Consider the following 16,879-nt stretch of genomic DNA (forward strand, 5'->3'; position numbering starts at 1 on the left):
ATTTTTTTTTAAGATTTTTAAATTTTATTTATTCATGTAAGACACAGAAAGAGACAGGTAGAGACATAGGCAGAGGGAGAAGCAGGCTCCCTGCAAGGAGCTCGATGCGGGACTCGATCCCAGATCCCGGGATCATGCCCTGAACTGAAGGCAGATGCTCAACTGCTGAGTCACCCAGGCGTCCCATTTTTTTTTTTAAAGATTTTATTTATTTGTTCAGAGAGGCAGAGACATAGGCAGATAGAGAAGCAGGCTACAAAAAAAAAAGAAGAAGAAGAAGAAGAAGAAGAAGCGGGCTACATGCAGGGAGCCTGATGTGGGACCCAATCCCAGAACTCCAAGATCATGCCCTGGGCTGAAGGCAGGCACTCAACTGCTGAGCCACCCAGGTGTCCCAAATTTGGGGATAATTTTGAGGATAATTATATTATTTCTTCTAGTTGTTGGTTAGAGGGAGGAAAGGGGGGAGGGTGGGAAAAGTATAACTGGTTTTAAAGAAAGAGGTTAAAAAAAGTCTTATTACCAAATGAGCATCTCTTCACCTATGCACTCCTAGAGTTTTTTTATGAGCTGGAATCTATCCTTTCTAATTAGTTTTATCATCAAAAGCTTTCTTTCTCTCTTTTTTGATATTTTTAAGGCCACAGAACAAACAGCCCCTTATTGTGCCAAGCTTTGTTTTAAGAGAATTTTACACATGCAAGTTATTTTTACATATACAAACTATTTATTTCAAGATAGTTGAAACTGAGGCTTTTCTTGTTTATTTTTTTGTTCTTCTAGGTCGTACATTTCCTGTTGATCAATTTTTTCTGGAAGATGCAATTGCTGTGACAAGGTAAGGAAGACATTAACGAAGGTTTGGTGAAAGACTTTGAAAACAATTATTAAAAAAAAAAAAGAAAACAATTATTATTTTACTTCACTGGGCCAGCATTTTAATAGATGTGTTAGTTTTTCTTCTAATTCTGTTTGAGTATTTTATTTTCCCTTTTCAGCAAATATTATACAATATTTGCAATTCACAGACAATATTGTATATTGTTAGTATTGACTGGAACCCTAATGTAAACTATAGGCTTTAGGTGATCATGATGTACCTTGTAGGTTCATCAGTTATAACAATTACACCACTTTGGTGGGGGATATTGATAATGAGGGAGGCTATGCATATGTGGGGAACAGGGGGTATTGAGAAATCTCTATACCTTCTGCTCGATATTGCTGTGATCCTAAAACTGCTCTGAAGAACAGAATCTATTTAAAAAATGATGAAGGAGGGATCCCTGGGTGGCGCAGCGGTTTGGCGCCTGCCTTTGGCCCAGGGCGCGATCCCGGAGACCCAGGATCGAATCCCACGTCAGGCTCCCGGTGCATGGAGCCTGCTTCTCCCTCTGCCTGTGTCTCTGCCTCTCTCTCGCTCTCTGTGTGACTATCATAAATAAAAAAAAAAAAAAAAAAAAATGATGAAGGACAAAATACATGGACAATTTAATAAGAAAAAAAAAAAGACCAATTCTGCAGATAGACTGCCAGTATTTAAATCCCTATACTTACTAGGGGCACCTATCTGGCTTAGTTGGAGGAACATGTAACTCTTGATCTTAGGGTTGTGAGTTCAAGCATGTTGGGTGTAGAGATTATGTAAAATAAATAAATGATTTTTAAAAATCCTTCTACTTACTAACTGTAACATTGATAAGTAGTTTAATCTCTCTGTGACTCAGTTTCATCATAGGTAGAGTGATCATATTACTAATAGCTGCTTCACAGGGTTGTTATGAGGATTTATTTATTAATTCTTGGAGGTAATAGCTGCCAGTGTGTAGAACTGTGCCTGGTGCATAGCAAATGCTTTATAAATGTTAGCTATTATCATTCTACAAGTCTCAGGGAGCTTGCAGTATAGCGTTAAGATGTCTGTAATTTCAGTACTGGATAAAGAAGGTCATTTCCATTGGATACAAATATATTTCTCTCCTTTGAAAGCACTGATTTCTCTTCCCATTCTTTGACCTTGAAGATTCCCCATGGTTTTATCCTTGCACTACTTCTTCTCACTGTTAAACTTTTTCATACCTCTGTTAGACTCATGTGATTTCAGATGTTACCTCTGTGCCAAGAATTCCCAGATCATTATCCTTGTTCCTGACCTCTGAGCTCCTTGATATCTGGCACCTGAATTCAATTCAGAATTTTTCTCCTCCCTGCTCCTTCCCTTTCTAATAAGCCCCACTCATAATTCTCTATTGATTTAATCATACAGTATTCTCAAGCTAAAAACCCAGAAACAGTGGCTCTCAAACTTTGGTGTGCAATAAGCATACACAGGGAGCTTATTAAAATTGTTATTCTCTGGGCCCCATCCCATTTCTATGGAATGTGAATCTCTAGGGAAATTAATCTTTCAACTAGTTTACCTGTCTTTATTCTCTCACTTTCTTTCTTTTTTTTTTTTTATTCTCTCACTTTCAAACTCTAGACTCACTGCCTCAATCTCACTGCCTCCAGAATTATCTTGAAACAGAACCAAAAGCATTCCAGTGTGTTCCCTATCAGAAATAGGGCACAGCTAGCAGACTGGTGGAAGAGTAGCACATGAATTGGGCAGAAACAGAGTAGCATTCTGCTGAATGAGCATATAAATAGGTGAAAATTTTCATTTCTCACCATCAGACTCAGGTACACACAGACCCATTCCTTTGTCTTCCTTCCTCAGGTATGTGTTACAAGACGGAAGCCCATATATGCGCTCCATGAAGCAGATGACAAAGGAGAAGCTAAAAGCAAGGCGCAGCAGAACCGCATTTGAAGAAGTAGAAGAAGACCTAAGGCTCTCTCTTCACCTCCAGCACCAGGACTCTGTCAAAGATGCAGTGCCAGATCAACAGTTAGATTTTAAGCAGCTCCTGGCCCGCTATAAAGGTAATGCATTCCCTGGGGGAATATTACAGTTATGCTGAAAGGCAACCAGTTCCCCCCCCCACCCCCAGGTGATCCAGAGGAAGAAAAACGTGGCTCTTGTTTCATATATATTGTCTTAATTCATCAGAACAACTTTAAACTTAGAAAAGTAGCAATTCCAACACGTTTTAGGTATAATTGTTACTATAGTTACCAGTAGGCTTTTTTTGTGATTATAGAAGATGTATTATAGGAAAATGGGATAGTGAAATATAAATATATTCTTGAGTATTTTATGACTTCTTATTTTGATATGATTGTAAATTCAAAATTAAAGTGGGCAAGACTTGGGATCCCTGGGTGGCGCAGCGGTTTGGCGCCTGCCTTTGGCCCAGGGCGCGATCCTGGAGACCTGGGATCGAATCCCACGTCGGGCTCCCGGTGCATGGAGCCTGCTTCTCCCTCTGCCTATGTCTCTGCCTCTCTCTCTCTCTCTCTCTCTCTGTGACTATCATAAATAAATAAAAAAATAAAAAAAATAAAAAAAATAAAGTGGGCAAGACTATACAATGAACTCTCCTATATCCTTTACCCCCAGTTCACCAATTATTAATATTTTGTTTCATTTGCTTTATCATTTGCTCTGTGTGCATGTATATATTTCTTTCCTGAATCTTTTGAATAAGTTGCAGATATGATGTCCCTTAATTCCTAATATTTTAATTATATTTCTTTTCTTTTTTTTTTTTAAGATTTTATTTATTCATGAGAGACACAGAGAGAGAGAGAGGCAGAGACACAGGCAGAGGGAGAAGCAGGCTCCATGCAGGGAGCCCAACATGGGACTCGATCCCTGGTCTCCAGGATCAGGACCTGGACTGAAGGTGGCACTAAACCGCTGAGCCACCCGGGCTGCCCCTTTAATTATATTTCTTAAAAGCATAAGCACAGGGTATAATCAAAATGAAGATATTTAACTGATATAATACTATTATTTAATCCATAGTCAATATTCTAACTTTGCCAATTATCTAAAAAAATATTCTTTACTTCTATTTTTTTCTGGTTCAGAATCCAATCCACAATTACATATTGCATTCATTGTTATGTGTTTTTAGTTTCTTTTGATCTGAAAAAAACTCCCCAGCCTGTATTTTTCTTTTAAGAGTTTGGGCCAGGGCAGCCCAGGTGGCTCAGCAGTTTAGCACTGTCTTCAGCCCACTGTGTGGTCCTGGAGACCCGGGATCAAGTTCCATGTCAGGCTCCCTGCATGGAATGGAGCCTGCTTCTCTCTCCGCCTATGTCTTGGCCACTCTCTCTGTGTCTCTCATGAATACATAAATAAAATCTTAAAAAAAGAAAGAAAAGAAAACCACAGAAACAATGTTGATCCTTCTTTCCTCTCTGTACCTCGTTTCTCTAACCATAAAATGGAGTTGTTTAGGGAATTAAATGAGATAATACAAATTCCCAGTACAGGGCCCAGCTAGTCAGTGCACATTTGTAATTCTAATCCAAATATGTCTGAGTCAAAAAGTTTGTGTTCCTTCCATACGTCATACCAGCTGATAATTCCCATTTGTTTATTCTATTAAATTCTGTTACAGGAAAACCCCCCTGATTTCTCCTCTGAAATTTCAGAATTTTCTTTAACAATTATGACTGGATGGGATGACTAGGTGGCTCAGTGGGTTAAGCATCCAGCTTTTGATTTCAGCTCAGGTAATGATCTCAGGGTTATGAGCTAGAGGTTCACAAAGGGCTCCATGCTCAGCATGGAGTCCGCTTGAGATTCTTTTTCCCTCTGCCCCTCCTCCCATTCACTCTCTCTCTCTCTCTAAAATAAATAAATAAAATCTTTTAAAAGTAAATAAATAAAAATTATGACTGGATTAAGCCAGACTTTTCTAATTTCAAGTACACAGTTTACCAAGTTCAAAAAGCACTTCTGAGAACTCCTTTCTGAAGGAAGAGGATGGAAGATTTGGGGTCAAGAAACCTGGCTCTGCGTAATAGTGGGCTGACCGCTTAGCTTCTCCCTTTCCGTATAACAAAAGACCAGGTCTAGTTGATATCAAGGCTCCCTGACTTTTCAGAAAATTACATGTTTCTGAGCTCAATTTTTAAAACTTTTCTAGTTAAATAATCATAATCAGTCCTTTTAAGTGTTTGATTGTTTAGCAAAAACTGTCAAAATTTTTTAAAAATTATTCTCACTTCTCTTTTTTTTCTGTTAGCTAATTCTTTCTCCTTTTTGAAAAGTTTGCTTTTTGGAATCTTGACAAATAAAAATTATTCCTTCTCTGCCTTCCACACCTAGCCACATCCATATTTATGTAGCTTGTATCTTCCTTTCTTTCATGTTTGACCAACATCAGATTCATACTGCCAGAACAACATTGTTTAGAAACTGCTTTTGCCACTCTTCAAACTTTTCAGCATAATATAGGAAGCTTCCCTTCCTTAATATCACCTGCAACTATTTTGTTCCAGTTAGACTATATTTAGGGTGATAGGCTATTAAGAAGACCCAAAAAGAAAGGCCAGTGGTCTTTGGAGAGTTAGTCTCCCCAGGAATAAGCTATTTATTTTTAAAAGAGCTCAGGCTTAAAGTACAACCCAACGAACTCTGTCTTTCACTAGTCCTAGATAAATTAGGAGGAGACTGGAGACCCTTACCTAAAAGTCTATGACTAGATTTCAGGGGTTCATGGTGAAGCCATTAAAATCATATGTATTTTTCAGGGAAGATCCAGAACTTTTGCCATTTTCTCAAAGGAACTTAAAGGTGAAGAGTCACTGTCGTGAGGATGTTGGTGAAAGCTGTGGTCTTTGTCCTTTTATTCCTTGAATCACTGTTACCTGGATTTCTATCTGATCTGACTCATGACTTGATGAATCTGAAAAGGGTTTTTAAACTGTATTTGACTTGAATTTTGTTTCTAAGATTTAAATTGTCAATAAATGAGTGATAGATAAAAGAGAGGAAGGAAGAAAGGAAAAAGTGGCCAATCTGGTCCTTTTCAGCAGGGTCAGGTGCCTATTCTTTAAGTCATTGTTCAAGCAAAAAGTGCTCCTAGTAAGAACGTATTTTCTGAGAGACTGAAAGAAAACAATTCATTTCGGTGAGTAAATGTGAACATCTGTGTTATTAAATGAAGAGGCTCACCTAGTTCACAGGCATCATTGCTTTAATAAGGATAATTATCCTTCTGATTTTTACCTTTCTTTCAGGAGTTAGCAAATCAGTCATCAAAACAATGTCCATCATGGATTTTGAAAAGGTTAATCTCGAATTAATAGAGGCCTTATTAGAGTGGATTGTAGATGGAAAGCACTCTTACCCTCCAGGTAACCACTTGTTGTCTTCATTTGTGTGTGACATGGCAAAAAAGAAGGCAGCTCGCTTACTGAGACAGTGGGTACTGTGGGGCCGACCTCCCTTCCTGGATCCCTTGCTCCCACCCTCACTTTTTCACCCCTAGTTGTGTGTAAAGTTGCTTATGAGGCTTTTCAGGAGGAAATTTTACCTTTTACTTTTTGAGGTTCACCGACTCCTTTTTGCTTGCCATTCTCTTGTTCCCACTGAGCAAAAAGATGTTAACAATACAAAGTCCAAAAGGAGGAAAGCTAAAAAGAAGATCTGGGTACTCCATATATTAAACCCTCAGTCCCAGGCTAAATGAGAATCTGGTAATGAGTGTTTGAATCCCATGAAGACTCTGCATATGGAGGTCACAGGGCAGGGGGGTTAAGAGAACAGGCTTTGGAGTCTGATAAACTTCCAGCTCTGCTATTTGGGAACTGTGTAGCCTTGGATAAAGTCTTTATCCTTGCTCTGCCTCAGTTTCCTTGTTTGTGAAATGAAGACAGTCATAATTCCTCTGACATTCAGCTATTTTTAAGATTAAGAGAAACCATATGTAGGGGGTGCCTGGCTGGCTCAGTCAGCAGAGCAAGTGACTCTCGATCTCTGGGTTGTGAGTTCAAGCCCCATGTTGGGCATAGAGATTGCTTAATAATAAAATCTTTAAAAAAGAAAAAAAAAGAGGCCATATGTAAAGCACTTAGCACAGTACCAGACATATAGTTAATGCCCAGTAAATACCATCTCTAATAATGGTAACATTATAATCATAACATACATCGTCATTATTGCTATGATCACTGTTGCTACTGCTACTAGTATGACCCAGAGCAATCACTACTTTCCCCTTACTCACTGACTTCCTATCCCAGTGGCCTTCTTAACCTCATTTGCAGCCCCTTATCTCCCAAATCTCCTCATAACTGAATCCTTCCCATCATTCAGGTTCTGTCAGATATCTTCTCTTCAGAGAAGTCTTCTCTGACCACCTTGTTTTCCCACCCCCCTCTACTCCTTAAGCTATTATGATATCCAAAAATGATCTTCATTTTCATTCTAGCACTTCATTATATCCAGAATTATAGGTCTGTTTGCTGACAGTTTCCTTCAATAGAATGTAAACTCCTTAAGAATAAGGATTTATCATACACCACTGTGGTATTCAGACTCTGGGATTACATCTGGAATATTTAGGTACAGAGTAAAAATTGGTCATGTGCATGAATAGATGCAGCCATTGTTGGGTGACCATAGTTGATCAAACAGTTACGTCATGTGCTCACTACACAGTGCTTTAGAAAGTGGGAATGGGGGATCCCTGGGTGGCGCAGCGGTTTAGCGCCTGCCTTTGGCCCAGGGTGCGATCCTGGAGACCCGGGATCGAATCCCACGTCAGGCTCCCGGGGCATGGAGCCTGCTTCTCCCTCTGCCTGTGTCTCTGCCTCTCTCTCTCTCTCTCTCTCTCTCTCTGTGCGACTATCATAAATAAAAAAAAAATTTTTTAATTAAAAAAAAAAAGTGGGAATGGCTGCCCTCCTCTGCTTAGACTTTAATAATAAATTTAATAATTTAGTAATTATTATGGTAATTATTACCACATGAAAGGATTGAAGTGCCTTATTTGTTATCTTTTGGCAAATAGTTGGTGTTGGCTAATGCGTTATCACTGGGCTGAATGTCTTGTTCATCCCAAAGGAAAAGATGATTGTTGAAAAACATCAGGCATAGCAGACAAAAAGAACTGTTAGAAAGTTACCTGAATTCACAGCAGAGTAAACTGTAGTGAGGGGACTCTGGGGACTCTGATATGTTTGTGGATGTTAATGATAACCCTGATACAGGGACGCCTGGGTGGTTCAGTTGGCAGAGCATGTGACTTTTGACATTGGGGTTGTGAGTTCAAGCTCCATATTGGATGTAGAGCTTACTTTATTAAAAAAAGAAAAAAAGTTATCTCAAATACAGGTCACCAAGCTGTGAGGGCAGAACAGATCAGGAGGCACATAGAAATATAGACCAAAAAAATTTCCCCATCCATATAGATTATTTTACCACTCTTTTTAAGTTCAATTTATTTATGGAATGTCTCGGTGGCACAGTCAGTTAAGCAACTGACTCTTGGTTTTGGCTCAGGTCATGATGCAAGGGTTGTGACATACAGTTCCACATCAGGCTCTGTGCTCAGCACGGAGTCTGCTTGAAATTTTCTCTCCCTCTCCCTCTGTCCCTCCTGTTCATTCTCTCTTTTCTCTGTCTCAAATAAATACATAAAGTCTTTAAAAAAAATCCCCACTAAGTAAATAAGGAAACTAAATTATTACAAAAATGGAACTCTGAAGGGTGCAAAAGGTATCTTTGTGGATTGGTTTCAACACTTCATAGATAAAAGCATTAGTTTCCCTATTTACTTAGTGGGGAGAATAACGGTGATAAAGAATAAGTCCTGAGTTCCTTGTGGGCAGATCTTTGATTTATATGCCATTGTATCTAGCACAGGGCTGACATAGGCACCCAATAAATATTTGTGGGATTAAAGGAGGGGCATCAATCTCCTCTCTGAATATCAAAGCACAAAAGGTGACTCTTGTTGAGTGCCCCCTCTTGGCACTGAAATATTCCACAATTATTCAGTGCACTGAAGAAATATGTTTAAAGAGTTTTGCTAATGATTGTTATATAACTTAAGGTATTATATTTTTCTACACTTAAGTTTTTCCTTTTGTAGAAAGATAATTATGCCCCATTCATTTTGGAGCTAAGTCAGAAAATGTATGAAAAACAGTTATCCATTAAATCCTTGGGGACTTTACAACAGAAACTGACAGTGAAAAAAATCTCAGTTTATTACATTTTTAAAATTTAAAATAGCTCTGTAGTCCATATTAATTTTTCTTTTTTTTGCATCTATCACATTGATTCTTTTTATATACGCAGGTGCTATACTCATATTTTTACCGGGACTAGCAGAAATCAAAATGCTATATGAACAGCTACAATCTAATTCTCTTTTCAACAACAGACGCAGTCATCGGTAAGTTAATTGCTTTCCCTATCCTTAATCGTCTGTTGCAGTTATATGCAAAGATGAATAACCAGAACAGTCTCTGACAGCCATCACCCTCTTTAGACCCTGGTGTCACTCCTCAAGAATACGTTTGGTGATGCCAGCTGGAAGCAGACAAACCTATTTGTTCCAGGGAATCAGTCATTCCCATTCCATTAAATAAAAAGATTTCTCTTTACTTAGCGTAGTGACTCAGCAAAATTGCATATAATTTCAGTTGCCATGTACAGGGGATGGAGAAGCCAGTGTAAGTAACAACAAAGAAATGCTGGCATTTGAGAAAGTTATTTGTAACAGTTTCTTTTCCAGTAGCAAGACATGTGTTTTCATATCAAACTTTCAATCTAAGTTTTCATATTAAATACTGAAGAAATGAACACTCCCTAGAAATACAAGAATTAAGTTTCTTAGCATACATGACTGTCTCTGCCTCTTGTTCTCTGGATTTAAAGATAGAGGAAAAATAATTCTTTACTGGTTAATGTGCTCTAGGCTTGTTACTTTATAGAATATCAACTATCTAGGCCTCTTGATTATTTACTACTAAGTTACACTCCAGTTTTTCCCCAGTCAGTGCAAGATTTTTAATTCATAGAACTGAGTAAATGTTTTGTAAGGCTCAGAAGGAACCTTCCCATTTGGAAGAGCTGGACCCTGAGGGCAGGTTATAGAGAAGCTGCTGATGCTTGGAGTCCTGTTGTTAATTTTAATAGAAATTCACCCATCATTAATCCAATTTCAGCCTTTTGTGCTAGAACACTAAATGTGCTTTTTATTTCCTTTCAGATGTGTGGTTCACCCACTTCATTCATCTTTATCCAGTGAAGAGCAGCAGGCTGTGTTTGTAAAACCCCCTGTGGGTGTTACTAAGATTATAATTTCCACCAACATTGCTGAGACATCCATAACCATCGATGATGTTGTCTATGTCATCGATTCTGGGAAAATGAAAGAAAAGAGGTATTCTCTTTTGGCGATGTAAGAGAAGGGCTAAAGATGGCTTAGTTAGAGTGACATGTTAATTATTAATGCTACTGAGCTGCATGGATTGCCATTTGAAAAAATGTTTTATGAAAACTATGTGAGTATATATGAGTGATTCTATACCAGGACCATAGTCTTAAAGTCAAATAGAGATGCAAAGTTTAAGGTTTTTACCTTGAAAGTAATTATTTTTCCTTTCTTTTATATGCTTTACATGTGCTTGAATGAAAAAGAGGTGATATAGGTGGTGATGGATGTGTTAATTAGTTTGATTATGGTAACCATTTCATGGTGTACACATATATCAAAACATCACATTGTATAGCTTAAATATATACGATTTTTATTTGTCAAAATAAATACAAAAAATAAATAAAAAGAAAGGTTGCATAAAGGAACTGTATGTAGTCCACCAACATTTGACACCACATAAATCAGCACTGTGTGCTCCTACCAGGGACTGAACTATCCCAGAACACAGAGGACACTGGGTTCTTCTGTGGAAGCAGGGTAGTTCTTCTATTCTCTCCATGCAAAGTAGGGTCTTAGCCATGTTTTTAAAAATAACTCCTTTTTACATTTTCTTTTTCCTTGTAGATATGATGCCAGCAAAGGGATGGAGAGCCTAGAGGATACTTTTGTCTCTCAAGCCAATGCTCTGCAAAGAAAAGGTCGAGCTGGCCGTGTTGCCTCTGGGGTCTGCTTCCACTTATTCACCAGTCATCACTTCAATCACCAGCTTTTAAAGCAGCAGCTACCAGAAATACAAAGAGTGCCATTAGAACAGCTGTGTCTGAGGTACATCTTGATCTTTGTGTTCTGGCTTCTGGAAGGTCTTCATGTTTCTCACCCTAAGTTCTGTGTTTTCTTTTTCTTAGTAGAAGACATTTTGCTAAGAGTGAACATGGATGAACTCATTCATTTGCAAAGAAAGAGCTCTTTAGTGTTGCCTTTACCATTCGTTTTCACGGTCTGCACAGGAAGATCTCTTACATTGCAAAAAAATGGCCCTAAAATGGAGCTTAAGAGTACATTTGTAACTCAGGAAAGTAATCTGACTTCTCAAATTTCTGCTAGGAGAAACACCAATATTAAATCATCAAAGGTAGAAAATCTACAGCCTCATTATCAGAGCCAGCTAAACAGAAACAACTTGAAAAACACCATTATTTATCTGACAAACAAGAACAAATATCATAATATAGGGTTTAATGAATGAATGATGGAACTCAGTGTTATTGAAACCAGGGAACCTTTGGTTCAGCCTTTCTGAAAATGCAGGTGGTATGAGGTTAGAACTCACACTATCCATGCCCTATGACCCATTCACTACTTGGAGGGAGTATGCTCATAAAATAATAGCCCAAAGCAAAAAAAGTTCCTTGTACAAAGATGTTATAGCTCTCTTTTTATCTAGCGGGTATGTTTTGAAAGCCTTCCATTTGCCAGGGTTGAGCTAAGCACTAGAGATACATAGGATACAAGACCTAGGCCCTGCTTTTAAGTGTCCACAGTCAGGTCTTAAGAAGTTGGGTAAGCAGATGCCTTGATCTAAGGTAGTAACAGTGCAAATGAGAGGAACTAGGGGATTTAAGAAAGCTTTGGAAGTTGAATGATCCATGAGGGAAGATGAGAGAGGGGAAAATGTAATTACATAGCACATATAGTTTAAAAACACCTCAGGGACACCTGAGTGGCTCAGTCAGTTGGGCGTCCAACTCTTGATTTCAGCTCAGAGTCAAGATCTTGGGGTGAGGAGATCAAACCCTCCATCGGGCTCTGTACTCAGCTCAGAGTCTGCTTAGGATTCACTCTCTCCCTCTCTCTCTGCCCGCCTCCCCCCACCAAAAAAAAGAAAAAGAAAAAAAGATGTATTTAAACTAGCATTGTCTGGCTTATGAAAGCATATGTCTGGGAAATTATCAACTATTTTCTTTCAAGAAAGAAGCTTACTCCTCTGTGTCATCTCTCCAGAAATAAAATGGCCAAATTATTATTTTGTTTTCTTTTTGTAGAATTAAAATTTTAGAGATGTTTAGCACTCACAATCTCCAGTCTGTGTTTTCTCGGCTCATTGAGCCGCCGCACACTGACTCTCTCCGCGCCTCAAAAATACGATTACGAGACTTAGGAGCATTAACTCCAGATGAAAAGCTGACCCCCCTAGGGTATCACTTGGCCTCTCTGCCCGTGGATGTGAGAATCGGCAAACTGATGCTGTTTGGGTCTATCTTCCGCTGTCTGGATCCTGCCCTCACCATTGCTGCCAGTTTGGCTTTTAAGTCTCCTTTTGTAAGTAAACAATATTCATCTAAACTGGAGTCCATAGGTCTCTAAGGGGACCATGGGGGCTTTAGGGTTATGTGAGACCCCCGCCCCCACATTTTCTTGTGAGGATGATATATGGGAATTCTTAGGTCACAATGTCTATAACTTTTGTCTGATCCTCAAATCCATACCTCAAATAAAGATTAAGAACTAAAGATCCATCTTATCAAAATAACCTAAATGTGCTTTTTATTGTATCTGCTACATCCTTGCTCATTAAAGAAAAATCAGAAAATGCAGGCAAGCAAAAAGTGGACCACTTTTTTAAAACAGTTTTATTGAAATATAATTTGCCCATTTAAATTGTACATTCAGTATTTTTAGTTTATGTGGTCCTCGTCATGGTCAAGTCTAAAACATTTTTATTACCTCATAAAGAAACCCCTTAGCAGGGGCGCCTGGGTGACTCAGTTGGTTAAGCATCTGCCTTCGACTCAGATCCTGATCCCAGGATCCTGGGATCAAGCCCCACATCGGGCTCCCTGCTCAGCGGAGAATCTGCTTCTCCCTCTCCCTCTGCTGCTCCCCCTGCTTGTGCGCGCTTTCTCTCTCTCTCTCCGTCAAATAAATAAAATCTTTTTTAAAAAAGAAACCCCTTAGCAGTCACACCCCTTCCGCCCTCTAATCCCTCATCCACCACAGCCCTAGATAACCACCAATTTGCTCTGTCTTCATAGATTTACCTCTTCCATACATTACATATTAATGAAATAATATAACATACGGTCTTTGGTGACGGCTTCTTCACTTAGCATAATGCTTTTAAGGTGCATCTATGTTATAGCATAATCGGTACTTCATTCCTTTGCCAAATAATATTCCTTTGTATGGGCGTTCCTACCACATTTTGTTTATCCATTCAGCACTGGATGGACATTGGGATTGTTCCCATCTTTGCCTACGAACGTTCATGTACAAGTTTTTATGTAGATGTAGGTTTTCATTTATCTTAAGTATATACCTAGGAATAAAATTATTGGATCAAATGGTAACTCTATTTAACTTTCTGAGGAATTTCCAGGCTTTTTTTCAGAGTAGCCTCACATTACATTCTACCAGGATTTTATCAGGATTGCAATTTTTCCCTATCTTCACCAACACTTGTTATTATCTGATTTTTTTATTATAATCATCTTAGGGGTTGTGAATTTGTAGTTTCGATTTGTGTTTCCCTAATGGCTAATGATAATAAACATCTTTTCATTTGCTTATTTGCCATTTGTGTATCTTCTTTCAAGAAATTCAGATCCTTTGCCCATTTTTAAAATTGGGTTATTCATCCTTTTATTATTGATTTGTAAGAGTTGTTTATTCTGGTCCCTTATGAGAAATAAGATCTGCAAATAGTTTTTCCTATTCTTTGGGTTACCTTTTTCACTTTCTTGATATTTCCTTTGAAACACAAAAGTTTTTAATTTTGATGAAGTCCAGTTTATCCCCTTTTTTGTTCTTCGACCTTCCATTGTCGTAGTTTAGAATCTTAAAAAAAATAAAATAAAATAAAAAGAATCCATTACCAAAATGGCTGAAGGGGAGTGGAAGATACAGGCTTCCAGTTATAGAATGAATAAGTCATGGGACTAAAAGGCAAGCCTAAGGAGTATAGTTAACCATATTGTAATAGTGTTGTCCATTGACAGATGGTAGCTACACTTGTGGAGAGCATTGGCATAATGTATAAATTATTGACTTGTCAAATCACTGTGTTGTATACCTGAAACTTACGTAACGTGTGTCAACTACACTAAAAAGAAAAAAAAAAAATCCAGGGGTCCCTGGGAGGCTCTCTGGGTTGTCTGCCTTCAGCTCAAGTCATGATCCCTGGGTTCTGGAATTCAGCCCCTCATGGGAATCCTTGCTCAGCTGGGAGTCTACTTCTCCCTCTCCTTCTGCCTGCCACTGCCCCTGCTAACGTGTGTACATGCGCACATGCTCCTTCCCTCTCTCTCTAAGTAAGTAAATAAAATCTTCAATAAAAAAAAGAAAAAAAATCCATTGCCAGATCCAGTTAGGAGGATTTATCCCATTTATCCCTATGTGGTTTTCTAAGTTTTATAGCTTTATTTTTATTTGGGGGGGGGGGCAGAGGGAGAGGGAGAATTTTAAGCAGACTTTCAAGCTCAGCACAGAGCCCAAGATGGGGATTGATCTCACAACCCAGAGATCATGACATGAGCTGAAATCAAAAGTCAGACACTTAACCGACTGAGCCACCCAGGTGCCCCAGAAGAGTTTTATAGTTTTAGCTCTTACATTATGGTCTTTGGTGTATTTGAGTTAATTTTTGCAAATTGGCATGAGGTAAGAGTCCAACTTCATTCCTCTGCATATGACGATTCAATTGTCCCAGTACCATTTGTTGAAAAGACTATTCTTTCACCATTGAATGGTCTTGGCATTCTTATCAAAAATCATGGGGCACCTGGCTGGCTCAGTTGGTGGAGCATGCAACTCTTGATCTCGGGGTTGTTAAGTTCGAGCCCCACACTGGGTGTAGAGATTACTTAAAATCTTGAAGAAAAAAGAAAGAAACCTCAGGTTAAATGAATGTGCCCTTCAAACCTGGTTTTCCTCATTTAGGTGTCTCCCTGGGATAAAAAAGAGGAAGCTAACCAGAAAAAGCTAGAATTTGCATTTGCAAACAGTGACTATCTGGCCCTTCTACGAGCATATAAGGTAAGTATATAATAACTGAGATGTATTACTAGAATTGGCACTAACGACAGAGTAAGTTCACTTTTATTTTCTTCAAAATGTAGGGGTGGCAGCTAAGTATGAAAGAAGGAATGCGTGCAAGTTACAATTACTGCAGACAAAACTTCTTGTCTGGAAGAGTTCTTCAGGTGAGTTGTGCCCATGGCAGTTTGTTTTCATTCATTTTCTGTTGTAGCCACACAGAAGAGGGTGTTGCAACTTTGTCTCGCTTGTCCTGCCTTGACATTAAAAATGTCATTTCTGGAATATGGTTGGCTTTACCAGCTGTGTAAAACAGACTCCTGTTTTATATCCTCTGAGGCCTTCTATTCTGAACCTTTCAACTGATCCATTTTTCCTCTTTTCAGTGAATCTGTGTTTGTGTGGAGGATCAGAGAATACAGACACTGTGAAAATTACAGCTTACTGGAAGTCCGTTTTTTAGTAATTATACCAAACATTCTTAACCTGGATCCATAAACCCCGAATTTGTATGCAAAATCATATGTTTAAACATATGTGCTTTATTTTGGAGACAGGGACCATGGCTCTCATCATATTCTCAGAGCAGTCTTTGACCATCCCCAAACTCCTTACCTTCTCCACAAAACCAGAGAATGAGTACTGAACCAGATTTTGTTAATTTTTCTTATGTCCACTTCTGTGTGAGGGAGAGGGCTCTGTGCTCCGTTATGACAGTGTTTTAGGCACCTTTCCAAAGTGGTACAGAAACCAGAATAGTGGTGGTACACATCTTTTTAAAGCATTGTTTTACTCAAAAATTTTGAAGCTGGGGAAGGGAAAGGACTTTATTTTCCTATTAAAAGACGTCCCAGGGCAGCCCGGGTGGCTCAGCAGTTTAGCACCACCTTCGGCCCAGGTTGTGATCCTGGAGACCCAGGATCGAGTCCCATGTCAGGCTCCCTGCATGGAGCCTGCTTCTCCCTCTGCCTGTGTCTCTGCCTCTCTTGCACGTGCACGGTCTGTGTCTCTCATGAATAAATAAATAAAATCTTTAAAAAAAGATGTCTCGGGGCACTTGGGTGGCTCAGTCAGTTAAGATCTGCCTTTGGCTTGGTTCATGATCTCAGGTTCCTGGGATTGAGCCCATGTGGGTCTCTCTGCTCAGCAGAGAGTCTGTGTCTCCTTCTCCTCTTCACTCATATTCTCTCTCGCTATCTCTGTCATTCTCTCTCAAATAAATAAATGCTTGAAATTTGTTTTAAAAATAAATAAAAATTTAAAAAAAAATTTTAAAATAAAAGATGTCTTGGAGTAGAACACAAAATTAATGTCCTTAGGGCTTCTCACTACCTGACATTTATCTATCTATCCATCCATCCATCCATCCATGTATCCCAGAAGCCCCTTCAGAGCATAGACCTTACTGTTGTGTTCAACACTGCATCGAGGAACAGTGCTTAGCACACAGTTGATACTCAGTAAAGACTCATTGAAGAAATGCACAAGTGGATGAATTTGGTTATTTAAAATGAAATAAAAGACTTCAAAAGCATCTCACTATTTGCCTTCATTCT

The 16,879-nt window shown here is 38.8% G+C and overlaps 1 protein-coding gene across 3 annotated transcripts in view; it reads left to right on the plus strand.

Annotated features, from left to right (window-relative positions):
• DHX57 (DExH-box helicase 57) overlaps window positions 1-16,879 on the plus strand; it is a 57,021-nt gene that overhangs the window by 30,193 nt on the left and 9,949 nt on the right. For all 3 annotated transcript variants that reach the window (XM_041754796.1, XM_041754797.1, XM_041754798.1), the window contains exons 11-19: window positions 784-838; window positions 2,720-2,925; window positions 6,139-6,255; window positions 9,206-9,302; window positions 10,122-10,295; window positions 10,917-11,117; window positions 12,335-12,611; window positions 15,228-15,323; window positions 15,407-15,490. In XM_041754796.1, the coding sequence (XP_041610730.1) occupies window positions 784-838; window positions 2,720-2,925; window positions 6,139-6,255; window positions 9,206-9,302; window positions 10,122-10,295; window positions 10,917-11,117; window positions 12,335-12,611; window positions 15,228-15,323; window positions 15,407-15,490 (1,307 nt within the window). The remainder of the gene's footprint in view (window positions 1-783; window positions 839-2,719; window positions 2,926-6,138; window positions 6,256-9,205; window positions 9,303-10,121; window positions 10,296-10,916; window positions 11,118-12,334; window positions 12,612-15,227; window positions 15,324-15,406; window positions 15,491-16,879) is intronic.

This window comes from Vulpes lagopus, chromosome 5, assembly GCF_018345385.1.
Source record: "Vulpes lagopus strain Blue_001 chromosome 5, ASM1834538v1, whole genome shotgun sequence".
Taxonomy (NCBI): Eukaryota; Metazoa; Chordata; class Mammalia; order Carnivora; family Canidae; genus Vulpes; species Vulpes lagopus.